Source organism: Phasianus colchicus, chromosome 6, assembly GCF_987193195.1.
Source record: "Phasianus colchicus chromosome 6, bPhaCol1.hap1.1, whole genome shotgun sequence".
Classification (NCBI taxonomy): Eukaryota; Metazoa; Chordata; class Aves; order Galliformes; family Phasianidae; genus Phasianus; species Phasianus colchicus.
Genome location: NC_143441.1, coordinates 4,759,422 through 4,773,167, shown reverse-complemented (window position 1 = coordinate 4,773,167; position 13,746 = coordinate 4,759,422). Strand labels below are relative to the sequence as shown.

The window sequence follows — 13,746 nt, the reverse complement described above, 5'->3', positions numbered from 1 at the left end:
AAAAGAGTAACACAGTAAGGAAAAATATTTGTAAAAAGCATTTTTAAATAAGGATATCACAAAGCATTAATCTATGCCTAGTCATTTGCAGCTAGAATTGTACTATTTTTCTCTCACTGATAGGAAGAAAAATTCAGTGGTAACAAGAATGTGTGCATGCTGGGCGCAGCCTAAGAGACACATGTGGCCAAATACTTGTTTATTACAAAAACTACTTTAAGTTTTCCAATATTGTATTATTTTTTTATCCAATAACAGTATTTTACAAATGCTCTATAGGAAATGTAGCCATCCTACAGGGACTGGAAATGGTGCTAAATGAGCTGTCAGCTCAGGGAGTAAGTGTGTATGATCACAGCTTAACACTGAACTAATCCAATACAAAAATTTTGGACACATCCTTAATATCATAGTTCTAAATTCTGCAGTGGGTTGGAAGCTCAAATATTTTCCGTCCTTTTAAAATGAGATCAAAAGAAATATAGAAATGTCAGCCATATGTATGAGGCAGATGTTGTACTCTTGGACAGTCTTAATTGTTGCTAATGTGAGCCTGGCTTGAGGGCAAATTAACAGTAGCCATAACATTGTTCTGACTGCTTCTGGATGAGCTAGGATTGGCTTGAAATTTGGGACTTATGCATCCACTCTAATTATCATTATGTTTTGACAAGCACCACTTTTATAATTACAATCTTTTCTGCCTATCATTATTACGGTACTGAGATCAAATTCTGGCAGAAAGGCTTTGTTCTTTGCAAGTAAAAAAATCAGAAATAGTGCACTGGCTTCCAATGACCTCAAAAAAGCAATATCTGATTTTAAGCTTTCTTGGTTTTGCTTTTATTTTAAGGCAAGATTGCTCTTGGAAGTCATTAAAAATACGGCATTTCGTGACATTCATTTTACTTTGGCTTTTCAGCTTTCATGATATACTCAGATCACATTTCCTGACTTTTCTCCATGAGCAGAGGAGATAAAGCATCACATAGAAAGGTCAAGATTCTCACCTAATCACATGCCTTTAGGTGCTAAAAACACATCTAATATTTCAAGGCTTTAAAAGTATTCTGAGACTTGAACTCAGAGTATTACTCAGAATAAACTCACTGAAGACTAAACACTTAAGAGTAAATGGTCTACCTACTAAGCTGGTGCAAACTGGTATTCTGTGCTACAGTGAAATAGGGTAAATTGCAACAGCAGAAAATATTGCCCTTTTTCTTTTTTAGAATGGAAAATAAGTAGGTAATGAAGAAAGTTCTGCAGCTTTACTTATGTTGAAAACAGTTTCAACTAAAGGTACCTTCATCTACCCTCTTGAATGAAGAAACCCAGTAACTGGGTTGTATGGCAAACACTATATATTATGTAGGTGCTTACTTCACGTGCTGAAATCCACAAATCTTATTGCAATGCAATTCACTAAAATAAGAAACAAAGTCACCTTGGTGCCCCTTGAATGGTGAAGGCCTTGTCTGCATGCTGATCTCCCAGCTTCGTCATCACTTCATACAGTTTGTGACATAGCTGAGAGAATAAAACACTTGTCTGAGTTTAGATGAAGCATTATAGCCTGTGATTTAAAACATAGCTGATAAATCTGGTCTGGTTACCGCTCTGAATTCTTTAAAATTGTAAATAGTTCCTTCCAAAAAATAAGCAGTGCTATACATAACAAAAGTCTAAGTGGAAACCTATTGAAATGCATAGAAATGTTCTCAAAGATAACAGTTTTTCAAAAAAGCTGATTTTCAGAGAACAAGTTTATAAATGTGACTTAGTGCTGTCAGCTTTCTGGTAGAGAAATGTGTAGCAGAGATGATTCCTGCTCTCCCCTCAAAAGTCTGATCTCAACTCGCGTGGGACTTTGGTCAAACAAGTTTTCCATGCCACTTGGCTTCCTGTAAGCTAATAGGTTATTACAGATAATACGCTACCAATGAGTAAGGTATTTAATGCATTCAAAAGACCCTTACTGAAATTGTTGCATTTGCCTGATAGTGACAGATCTAATGTTGCATATGTGACAATGTATGTAATGGTCCTGAAGGGTATAACTGACACATTCCTCCTGCACTGATTAAAGCAATGAGATGCTTAGCAATTGGGAAAAATGCTGTAGGCAAAGTGTGCTCGGAAGAATGGAGAAGATATTACAATAAAAATGTATTTAAATGTTGCAGTAATAGCATTATCATTGCTACTATATTATGGACCATTTTCTAAGATTGCATGGGTTATCTTTTTCTTAAGGAGAGTACAAAAAAGGCAAGTAGGAACCAATACGAAGATGATAGTACAAATCTGGATCTAGGGCAACTTTTGATCTGTGCTGCTGCTAGTTTTTTATTGCTGTGTTACATTTGTTTGCTGTTATGCATAGCACATACTCCATTATACATGAGGCATTCATTTTACTTACTAAAGCTATTTCCTTGTGAAACTTGGCTTCAAGGCTGGATACATTTTTGAAGGTGTTCACATAAAAGCCAACTCGCCTATAGAGGATGGCACAGGGAAAAGAGAAAGAGAATAAAGGATGGGGATAGCAGAGACACAAAAGAAAGTGAATTATTTTTTTCCAGACCACAAGCAGAATCCTTGATTACTATTCTCAGCAAAGCATAACACTGGGTTGAATATCAAGACTTCAAACTTATTTGTTCCTTACTATTTCTGTTTGTGTTTCACACTGCATAGAGCAATCAAGTCGCAAGTAGCCCACAGCAGGGGACTTCAGCTTGCTTAAGTGCATCTATGTGATGCTGGGTGTGTTTTGGGACAGCTATAAGGAATACTGCCCAGGGGTAAATGTCTCATGCTCAGTCCACCCTAATGAAACCAATCCAGAAATATATGCAGATGAAAGAAATTACTTTCTAATACAGACATTTTTCCACGTGCATTCAAAAATCTGCCTTCTCATGGTGTTTGCATGTCCCCCATACATTTTAAAAGTAAGGGGCGCTGTCTTAGGGTATGGATATTCTTTCTCCTATTTAAAACCTTCAAGCACAATTTCTCCAAGCTTTTTAGTAGCCAAAATTGTCTTTGGCATAAGAATAAGCTTGCAGTACGTCAACACAGTGAATCTTTTTCTTCCTGAATTAAGTGTGATATCTAAAAATAGGACCATGAAAGCATTTGCTACCTAAAGCACGGTTTCTAAACTATGCATATTACTCAAGTAAAATTTTATCTTTCTGAGACAAGTCAGTGAGCAACATATATTGAAATAAGAGGGCCCTTACTAAATAAATAATAATAATAGTAATTACTAAATAATATGCAGTTTTATCTTTCACAAGCCCATAAAACAAGTATCTCAAAGTACAAAGAAGTTTTTCAGCCTGAACTAGACAGAAACACAGCAGGAGAACTCTCTAGTGATCTCAAATTTACCAGGAATTAATTTAGAAGGCACAGAAGACAAAGTATACTTCAGTAATTCACAACATACTTTCACTCCAGACTGCCATTTGTTAAAGAACGCAGTGCATTAATGAGATGCTTATTTCCATATTGTCTTTGTTCTCCTGCTCATTTTGTGTGCATTTTCTGTATAAATACAGTCCATAGTTACACATCCCAAACGAATGATCAATCCCATCAGGTGCCTTTCTATCAAGAACATAGTCAGAGTCAAACTATCAAACTATGAAATGAGTATTCTAAAGTAATTATATTTAAATATTATTTTTCCTTTCTTATACTGCTTCGGTAGTATTTTATAGAAGACTGAAAACAACAACTGCCATTAAATCTTTATACCTTTGTAAATGTCTTTGCTTTGACACATTTTACAGAAAAAAATGACCTATGAATAAACCAATTGCAAATCTTCTGGAACAGTGCATGACTGCTCTATATGGTTGCTCTTAACAGTGGATATATTTGATCCTTTATCAACAAGTGGCTCTTTTTTGTTTGTTTGTTTCTTGAAGGGATCAGGTATCTAGCATCACAGTTTCTGAGAAGGGTGATGGAAGCAGTGGATTTGAGTCATGATCTGCCATTTTGTGCTCTGCCACAGTTCTTTATCCAGAAAAAATGAAATACATTTGCACCTTATAACAAAACTGTATAACAAAGAATTTTAAGTGCTGAGATATACTGAAAGAAATAAGCATAAATACTTTTACAATAAATGTAGTAATTTTCAATCATTATAAAGCATTTTCCCTGTAACGATTTCAAAAGATGACAGACAGGATTTCAAGGACTTTCTATCAGCTTGTTAAAATCCCCCTATTCCCTTTCCTTAGTCTCCCTTTAGGCCTCTAAGGCAATATCTGCCTAGGCTTACCGTGACCACAGAGATGGCAATTCTTCTTGCAAATCAGTGTTAAACTCTTCAAACACTTTCTGTGCTTTTTGAAACTCTTCTTCTGCCTAAAACAAAAAAAGGGTGACTTCTCCTATCACTATAATACAGAGTAAAACCTGGAAAAACTGTTTCTGTCACAAGGTGGGATATTTCTTTTAATTTATTCTTTTTTTTTTTGGTGACTCGATTTGAATTTTTATTGACAAAGTATGTGACTTAGTCATAAACAGCAAAGGCCAACACAGGGCTTGCTGTCTCCTAAATCGCATCAAAAGATAAAGTTAGAGCACAAACAGGACTCACTCCTAAAATTGCCTGTGTTCCCTCCCCATCCACCAAAATACTTAAAATGCTTCTATCCTTAAGGATAATCTCTCACTAGTTCTAATTCTGAAAGAGGGAAAAAGAAGAGAAACTTTGTGATAAGTCTCTGCACAGAACTGGAGCTCTCAAAGTCATCAGCCAGCATCCTTTCCAGTGCATTACCTTGGTAATCCTGCCTTCATCTTTTCTTTTGGAGCTCTGCAGGGCTTCTAGATGATGCCTTGCACTGTCGTAGTCCACTAGCTTTCTGCTTCGTTTTGCAATACGTGTCTGTACAGAGGTAAAAATGAAAGTCAGTACAATTCACTTCTTTTTTAAGTTATTTTACCTATGTAGTCATTTAAACATGTTTGCATTCTCCTTCATCTGCCATTCAATACCAGCTTACTATAATGTCACTAAAGAACACCGGCATGCAAAAAGAGAGAAACTAACAATCTTATTTTAAATAAGAGATATGTATACAGATGGTTTGAAAGGCTGTTCTGTGGGTGTGGTGAGGTAACAATGTTATGCAAGACTCATCTCATTCTCCAGAATAAGTGGACCTGTTAAACTCATGGTAACACTGTCCTTTTACCTTATATATAGTGTGCAAATTTAATGAATAGTTAACATAGTGTTTTTAGAGTAGGAAAGATGCTTAAAATGTAGTTCTCAATACAGTTGCTCTGATACAGAAGTTGGACATAACATAGAAGGAACTTTTAACATATAATAGGAATTTTAATTTAACTGCTGTAATTCTCTTGCAACTAAGCAAATGTCCTCCATTATAAGCTGACTTTACAAAGTTCCACATTACAAGTGAATTCTACAGGCTGAGAAGACGTATAAGCACAGTTTGATGTAACAGCAAGTCTGAAACTGAGTATTGGTAATATAGGGATTTTTTTTCCTGATGTAAATGGCAAAAGAGAAGGCTGTAGGATAACTGATTCTAAATCCCCATAAAGAATTTCCAGTTTTGTCCATATAGTGACATGAAAATACAAACGCTTCTACCTCACACTTTTAATGACTCTTTATCCTCATTTAACAACCATCTCCTTGATGGGAATGATCGGTGAGAAGCTAGAATCTGCATTAACAGTCTCTCCTCACATGTACCACAAAATCTTACTGCAACTAATTACAAGCCAAGAACCATAATTTAGTTAAGAGAAAGATATTTAGATACCTACAGGTGCATCTAGTCAATAACAAAAGGCCTACTTTTCATGTTATAATTTGTCTTTTTAACATTTTAACAGCTGAAGAGCTTGATTTGTCCCTGTGAAAGTCAGTGAGAATTGTCTCATACCAAATAAAAATGGAACAGGAAAAAACATCATAAATTTTTGTTTGTATAAAGGTTAATTTACATACAAGTACTACAGCATGAAAATTATTTTGGAAAATCAGTACAGCCTGATGCCAAAGATAGCATACATAACAAGACTGTGTTCACTGCTGAAACGAATGACCCTCCCCATTTTTTGTGTGTGTGTGTGAAATCTAATTTTATGTTTAGTTTATGACCCAACAGTGACTGGTGGTATTTACAAATTCTCCTTTGAAGGTAAGCATTACTGTACTTTGATATCAGGAAATTGTCCTAGATATGTATCCAAAGTCAACAACGACCCATCCACAAGTTTTTGATGGAAGTCCTCCCAAAGTTCATCACATTTCTGTAAAGACATATTGAAAGAGAAAAAAAAAAATGCACTTAATAGTTTAATTCCATTTCAAAAGTAGGGGAAATACACACATAAATGGTAAATATTAATATTTCTGAAGTTTTAAAGTGTTCTTTTTATGGCAATTCTTCAGAATGCAGCTATAAAGTAAATAAAAAATTGCACCTCGGTGTTGCAAGCTTTAATTAATAACAAAAAAGAAGTTTTAGTTCAAAAATTAGGGTGTTTTATCCCCATTTTTTTCAGATAGTAAATGTTTTATGAAAATAAGGGTATCATGTATTCAAGGTCTTCCTCAGGATTTCAGATTCCTGAGGATTAACACTGCCGAATCTGAAATGGCCGTAGCATTGACTATGCTCACTGATGATAAACTTTCCTTACAGAGAAAGGAAGGACAACAAAAAAATTAAAAAGTAAATAAAAGAAAAAGAAAAAAGTGAGATTCTGATCAACAAGTTTTTGTAAGCTTAGTTTGGGGTTTGAAATTTGGGTTGTTCTGTGTGGAGCAGGGAGACGGACTCAATGATCCTTGTGGGTCCCTTCCAACTTGGGATATGATTTTTTTAATGATTTTTAAAATAAAACTTGTGGAGATTCACCCTAAGAAAGGTCCATTCTTCTACCCCATAACTTTTGTGCCATTAAAGTACATCTGATGAAATGTCTGGTTTACAGACTGAACTCTACCTCCCACTGCTAGAAAACTGGGATTACAGATCTGAAACTTGCCAATAAGCAAAACAAACAAATCAATCCCAGAAGCTATAGCAATTTTTCCCAGTCCTCTCTACAGCTTCTGGGCAGCTCCCCTTGGTAGCTTTCAGTTTTTTGAGAACATGTTAGTGCAGCTGATGTGACAAGGAACCCAGGGATAGTTGGGTGCAATTCCTTGCCAAAAGCAAAATCCTATTACATAATTACATAGGTCTCCAGGTCCTGGATTCTCAGTTAAGCAAGTCATTAGCATGTGTGAAACATCTTGTTCCCCTTCTCTCTTTGCACATTTCAAAATGACTGAATTTCCCTTTGGTGGGAGGGAGGCTAAAGGGGGGCTATTATCCTCAAGTCAAGTCCTAAATCTATTCCCTGGTGTTTACTTTATCGTGAGCCACCACAGGGCACATTGCAAATGCTGTGTGATGTCAGCATTTCGTTCATTCATTTTCTACCCTAATAAAGACTCTAAGGGATTATCACAATCTATTAATCATACTTATAAAATACCTCATTTATTAAGGCAACATTTAATCATGGTGGTCTGCAGAGCAGCACAGCATTAGGTGGTAGAAAGCAACCGCGAGTTCTGTGCGTTTGCATCTTGTTGATACTTATGTTAGACAAATTAGGATCATGGAGGTTTTCTGAAAGCTAATGGGACCAAAAACATTGCTCAAGAGTCCTTTTGGCCATCATCTTTCCTGCCAGGCAGAACTAGATCATTTTGATGGACCCCTCTTTGAATAATCATTTATATCTCGGACTGCATAAATAAACCATTCATATTCCAGGTTGAGAGATGCATAAATTTACACTTGTGATCATACTGGGAGAAAACTAGAAGTAACAATTTCGTAACACTGCCCACATGAGTCCCTTATTAAGATGATAGATTCGTCATTTATCCTTATACTTAATAGAGACAATACAAAATTTTGGTCCTTGCATGTGCAATTACAAATTTCCAAGTGTAAAATCTAATAGTCTGCAGACACACAGTGAAGTGCTACAGCAAGATGCAGCAGCAAATCATCCAGCCATTTAACCTAAGAGGATGTAAATGGCGTGGTATCTCTTCTTACATGTTTGGACATTGATGCTTTTAAAATCAAAAATATGTCATGCCTTCAGCAGCAGGGAAAGGTAGAAGAGGGCAGCCACAAAGAAGAAAGCAATCATTCAGCTGATTTAGGAAGACTGCTTTATCTTCCAGTTTCTTGATTATTATATTATCCAGGAGGCCTTGCACACTGAACATTACATGATTTAAAGTTACTTTGGTAATGTTTAGCACTTTCTTGTCACCACCAGCACTTCTGCTGACAGAATTCCCTCAGAACTAAGGATTTTCACTTAAGCAATTGAGAGTACCTCAAGTTAGACTCCCCCATGTCTTCTAGAAAAGCCTGTATTTCTGTAATCACTGGATTAGACAAGGCTGTAAAGAGTAGCACAAACTGGTCCATCAGATGCAATGAGGACCAATTCTGATCTGGCTGACCTCAGAAGGAGCTTATGCCAACTACTTTGTAAAACTGACAATGCAAATAGGGCTCCTAGTCAGGTGCAGGTACGCTTCACAAGACCTATAATTTCTATGCTCAGAAAATTTGATTTCTCACACAATATAGAAGTAAGGGAAATTTCAGATGTACTTGATAGCTCAGATGAATGAATTTGCAGCCAAAATACTATTTATTTCATCTTTCTACATGTCTTACCTCACCAATCATTTTCACATCTTCTCGTCCATACCAGTCTGGCTCATACACTTCGTGGAGAGACTCTGTAAGCTTCTTTGAGGCATCTTGCATCCCTGTAATCAAACAGAAAAAGGAATATGGAGGTGCAAACTATATGAAATAGCTGATAAATAGCTTCATTTTAAACTATGTGCACTCACTATACTATTCCCTCTGGCATGTTTAGAATGCAATTTTCAAGAGCTGAAACAAAACCTGTATGATCAACCAGCTTACCCAGGCTAAGGAGAGAAATTTCCTTCATATCAGAATTATCCCATATTTATGAATGAAAAAAAATCCTGTTAGATTAGGAATTTCATTTGCTGTTCTGAAGTAAATCTATTGGAAGATGAAAACAAGATGGAGGGTTGTCCTGCCCCCTGAAGACATTTAATACCTACTTGAAAGTCCATCACAGAGAAGCCAAACAAATAGCAGCATGTCTGACTATTCTCAGCTCTTCCATCCTATAGGATAGTTTCCAAGCTTGTCCACTACAAGTCCATGCCTGCCTGCATGCAAGGTGAAGCATTTCCAGGGTTGGGTGATTAAATGGCAGAGATTTATGGGAACTGCTGTACCTGATCTCATATAAGACACTAAGTTCAGGATCAGTAACTTTAAAATGACAATTTTATTTCAACTTCTTTGCAAAATCTAAACAGTGACTACTGAATATTTTTCACAGAATCACAGAATGTCAGGGTTTGGAAGGGACCTCAAAAGATCATCTAGTCCAATCCCCCTGCTGAAGCAGGAACACCAAGATTAGGTCATCCAGCAACGTGTCCAGCTCAGCTGGGTTTTAAATGTTTCCAGAACCCCTTTGGGCAGCCTGTAAATTTTTCTCTTACCTTTAAACAAAAACTAAAAATTACTCAAAGTCTGTTTGGTGCAGCACATCTGTGCTTTCTTGAAAATATCTCAACTGTGATTCATAGAATTGCTCGCTCAGGTTGGAGAAGAACTTAAAGATCATCAAGTCCAACTGCAACAGCAGTTTTTTAATCCGATTTTCAGATTAAACTGCTAAGTGGCAAGATTTAGCATCAATAGCTCTGTTTGCTTCATGAATAAATATTTAGGAGCAGAAGATAGTTCACTTGGAACTTGTATGTCTAGAGGAGCAGTTTTGACGTTGTCTGTTGCTATTCCAACAAGCACTCCAAAACACACATTCAGGATATGAGAGGAAAGTAAATGCAAGACTGCACACTTGCTAATGTAGAAATAGTAGGAAAAAAAAGTATGGAAAAAGTTGCAAGTAAATGGCTGTCCCTCAAGAGAGAAAAGGGGGGAGAATACTTACAAAAAAAAAGAACCATGAGTTCAGATGGTACAGGTTTTCGCCCCTTAAACAAAAGTTGCTCTGCCAAAGTGGAGTACTTAATTTTTTTCAGGGGTTTTGGTGAATGACAGAACTCAGCTTGAAGAATTTGTGTAGCATAAGGATTTAAGACACATTTCTTCCTCCTCTTCTTTGTGGTAAATATTAAGAATAATTTGTCACGAGCTCAGAAAGAATTACTGAATAGAGGTTTTTTGTTTGTTTGTTTGTTTTGTTTTTTCTCTTTTGTATGGCAGATTACACTAAAATACAGATGATATATATTTTTTTCCAGGGAGCACTCATAAAAAAATCTTTTTTAATGTCACTATGAATTAACAAACTCAGGAGATGAGGCAAAACCAGCACAGTCTTGCCATGCTTAGGAGGGCTGTGCTCCGTCCACTCAGGGCAAACACACACTAGGAAGGTCTGCACATCCCTGCTCACACCTGATCCTTTCTGATACCTGAACTTCTGCCCTTCAGGACGCTGCACTCTAAATCTGCAGCTTACGTTCTGGTGGCAGCCTGCTGGCACAGCTTTCCCCTAATCTCTCCTGCAATCTGCATTCAGCTCAGACATGGGCTTGCCTTGCGCAGAGCACCTGTACAAACACAGACTTTGTTAAATACTTCGTTATTTGTTAAATATTACAGAACTGGAGCATGTATCTCTTAAGAGAGCAAGTAAAAGACACTTCACAGCCCTTTCTTGAGGGACATCAGCTTACACCAACTTCTACATTTCCTTCACTTCTGCAGTCTTTCAGTCAAGCATATTCCCTGCAAAAAGCATCAAGCAAATCCAGCTGCAGAGTGAAGCAGATGCACATAATAACATTTGGCTCTCTTGGTCAGAAAGCTTCAGTATGAAATTCCCAAAGGACAAGATCACCCAGGCTACTATTTTCCTTCCTGTGCTTACTGCAATATCTCAAAGGAATGCAGAGGTAAGTACTAACTCAGTGCCTTCTCATTCTTTTTTTTGTGCCTACAGGTATAAACTTACAATGTTCAAAGATTTTTTTCATTTTGGCTGAATTTCACACTGAATATTTCTTACGCACAGATACCTTTCATGTATTAATCACCACTAAAGTTAAGAGGATTAGTGTCATCCATAGACTGCAGGCTGTCTCTGTCTGCTGTTTTCAGCTGCTGTCACTGAGAAAGATAATTGTTTAGAGCAAGTCATGAAGGCACTATGAAATGTGAAAATGTTTTTTACTGCTGGTGAACATTTAGAATTTTATATTTAATATCAACTGTTTCATTAAGTACCACTTCTTGATAATTAAATCGCTTAATAACCAGAAATAATTGAATCATTCAGGAAAAATGATGCTAAATAATTCCGTTACTGAAGTTTGAGACACTCGCATGAAATATTCTCTTTTTCTTTGGGAAAGAGCCTCTGTCCCTAGACTCCTAGAGGCACAGTATTCAGTAGGGATTCTCATAGGATGTATGTACAGATGTTCCCATCACAGTGCCCTAGGGATGGCAGAGGGCAGGTGACTCTTTCCTATCACAGTTTCAGTGTACTCGAGCTCCCATGGAGACTGAGATAGGTCCTGAAATTAGCAGGGGTTCCCAGGCCAATATACTGTGGCATCTCCTCATGTCCTGGCAGGGAAATCTAGGCAGAATTAAGGAGAAAATTCCATTTTCCTAACTAAACAAAGCACCTTAGTCTGGCTTTATATTTTAATATGTTATTATTTGAGTGGAGAAGAGAACTTTATGTAAGGTTCTCCAAGGAAATGGTCTTGCCACATAAGTTGCATTCATTTTTGCCCATTTCTCATTAGAATTTTCACTAGAACAACTCAATCACTTCATAATTCATTGCTAAACTTCGCAGAAAGATGATGAATAGTTTTATTGCTTCGCAGGAAAAAAAAATGATTGATTTTAAGATTTATTTGTCTGAAGGATATCTGTAATTCTGTCAGCTACAGACTGACAACTAGGCAGAAAAACTGCTTACAGTCCTTCAGAATCTCCACTTCTCTCCCTATAAACCAGTTTCTACTTTACACTACATCAAGCTACTTGAAAAATACTCTGTTTTATGAAGCAGGTTTCCTTTCCACCTCCGTCAGCTTGTTACCTTCAGGCAAATCACAGGATGTATCTACTCATCTGCACTTGTACTTGCAAAGAGCTTATGGTAGAAACTGGGAGGCTGATTTAGGGTTTCTTTGACTACAAGCCCATAAAACCTTTGAAATCTCCTACAGCTCTAAAAAGCACAAAAAAGTATCATGGAGTAGAGATCCAGATGCACGTTGCCAAGGAGATGGGAAGAGGCAGAGACTGAGGCATGAGATGACTACAGCTATGGGAGGTAGCACACAGCTTTGTCAGTACAAACACAACTGATGCGTAGCAGACATGAAACTACCATGCAGGTTAAATAAAGTAGCACATATAAACCATTCAGATTTACAACAGCTTCATTATATGCTTCCACTGGGTCCTTAAGTAACTAGTAGTAAAGGCAAGACTGAGCTGAGACTAAGAAGCACATCTGATTTAGGGATGGAGTCCCTTTAAGAATGTGCGCTAATAAACCTCAGAAAATGTGAGATAAATTAGAACAAAGGGGTAAAGGGCTCTAAGAAGGCTCCTTTGCTTAAATTTTTGACAGATCTTATACTTTCAGTTTCCAATATTCAGTCACTCAAAACTCACGCTGCAAAATGGCAATTTCTACTAGAGCTGACAACATTCCAGCTTCATAAAAAGCATTTAATTGGAGAATGGTTAGCTATTTTGCCATTCCTTGAAACACTCTAAAATGAACCCTATAAAGTGAACTGCTTTTCTTCCACCTGTAAGAATGCAAAGATATCAAATGCATTTATATGATCAACCTTCTTCCTGCAAATGTCCTTTATACTGAAATACAACTCAGCACCTGAATATCTGTAGTGGAGGTTCCTATGCTTTCCTGAGTAGACACCTCAAATTTTTTGATGGTGTCTGTTCTTGAAAGAATAACAATTGTAGATATTTTCTGATGATTTCTGCCACCCAAAATCTGGAGGGGTTTTCACCACTGCTGACCTCATCAGCTTTGAGGATGCCCCAGAGCTGTGCGTCAAGGAGTGCTGCCCTGGGCTGTTGTCCCACTTTCCAGCAGAAATGTGTTCCAGCATATGTGCCAAGGATGATCACCAGTGGCTTGTTGGCTTTGGAGAATAACATTTTTAGGCTGTTATGAGCTGCTTATGACTGGGTCTTTTTTAGGACAGAAAGATAACAAGGTGTTAGCAAACACTTTGCATTCCCAGGAAGAAAGCCATTCCAAGTTATTTTCACATATGGACTTAGAGGCTGTGAGAAGAGAAAGATGGGGAACAGAAAAGCACAGCTAAAAAGGCAAAACTTGCACAGTGAAAAAATTCACATGAAGTTAAAAGTAAAACTCAGTGGAAAGAATAGCCTACTAGATAGTAAGCCAGCAAAAGGATCACTAATGCACAAAGTGCGAGGACAAGAAGAGAGTCAGAGAGAAAGAAAATGAAACATGGGGAGGAGGGTTGTCACCAACACGGAAATCAAAGCAGCATGTAAACAGTCAGCCTACATGACAGAGAAGCCATCTGGC

General features: G+C 37.2%; 1 protein-coding gene across 2 annotated transcripts in view; it reads right to left on the bottom strand.

The window, feature by feature from the left end:
• The window catches only part of LOC116232797 (amphiphysin), a 103,521-nt gene that overhangs the window by 34,942 nt on the left and 54,833 nt on the right, over positions 1-13,746 (bottom strand). For both annotated transcript variants that reach the window (XM_031599407.2, XM_031599409.2), the window contains exons 4-9: positions 8,778-8,872; positions 6,232-6,327; positions 4,817-4,924; positions 4,310-4,395; positions 2,426-2,501; positions 1,448-1,530 (exon numbers count right to left, since the gene is read on the bottom strand). In XM_031599407.2, the coding sequence (XP_031455267.1) occupies positions 1,448-1,530; positions 2,426-2,501; positions 4,310-4,395; positions 4,817-4,924; positions 6,232-6,327; positions 8,778-8,872 (544 nt within the window). The remainder of the gene's footprint in view (positions 1-1,447; positions 1,531-2,425; positions 2,502-4,309; positions 4,396-4,816; positions 4,925-6,231; positions 6,328-8,777; positions 8,873-13,746) is intronic.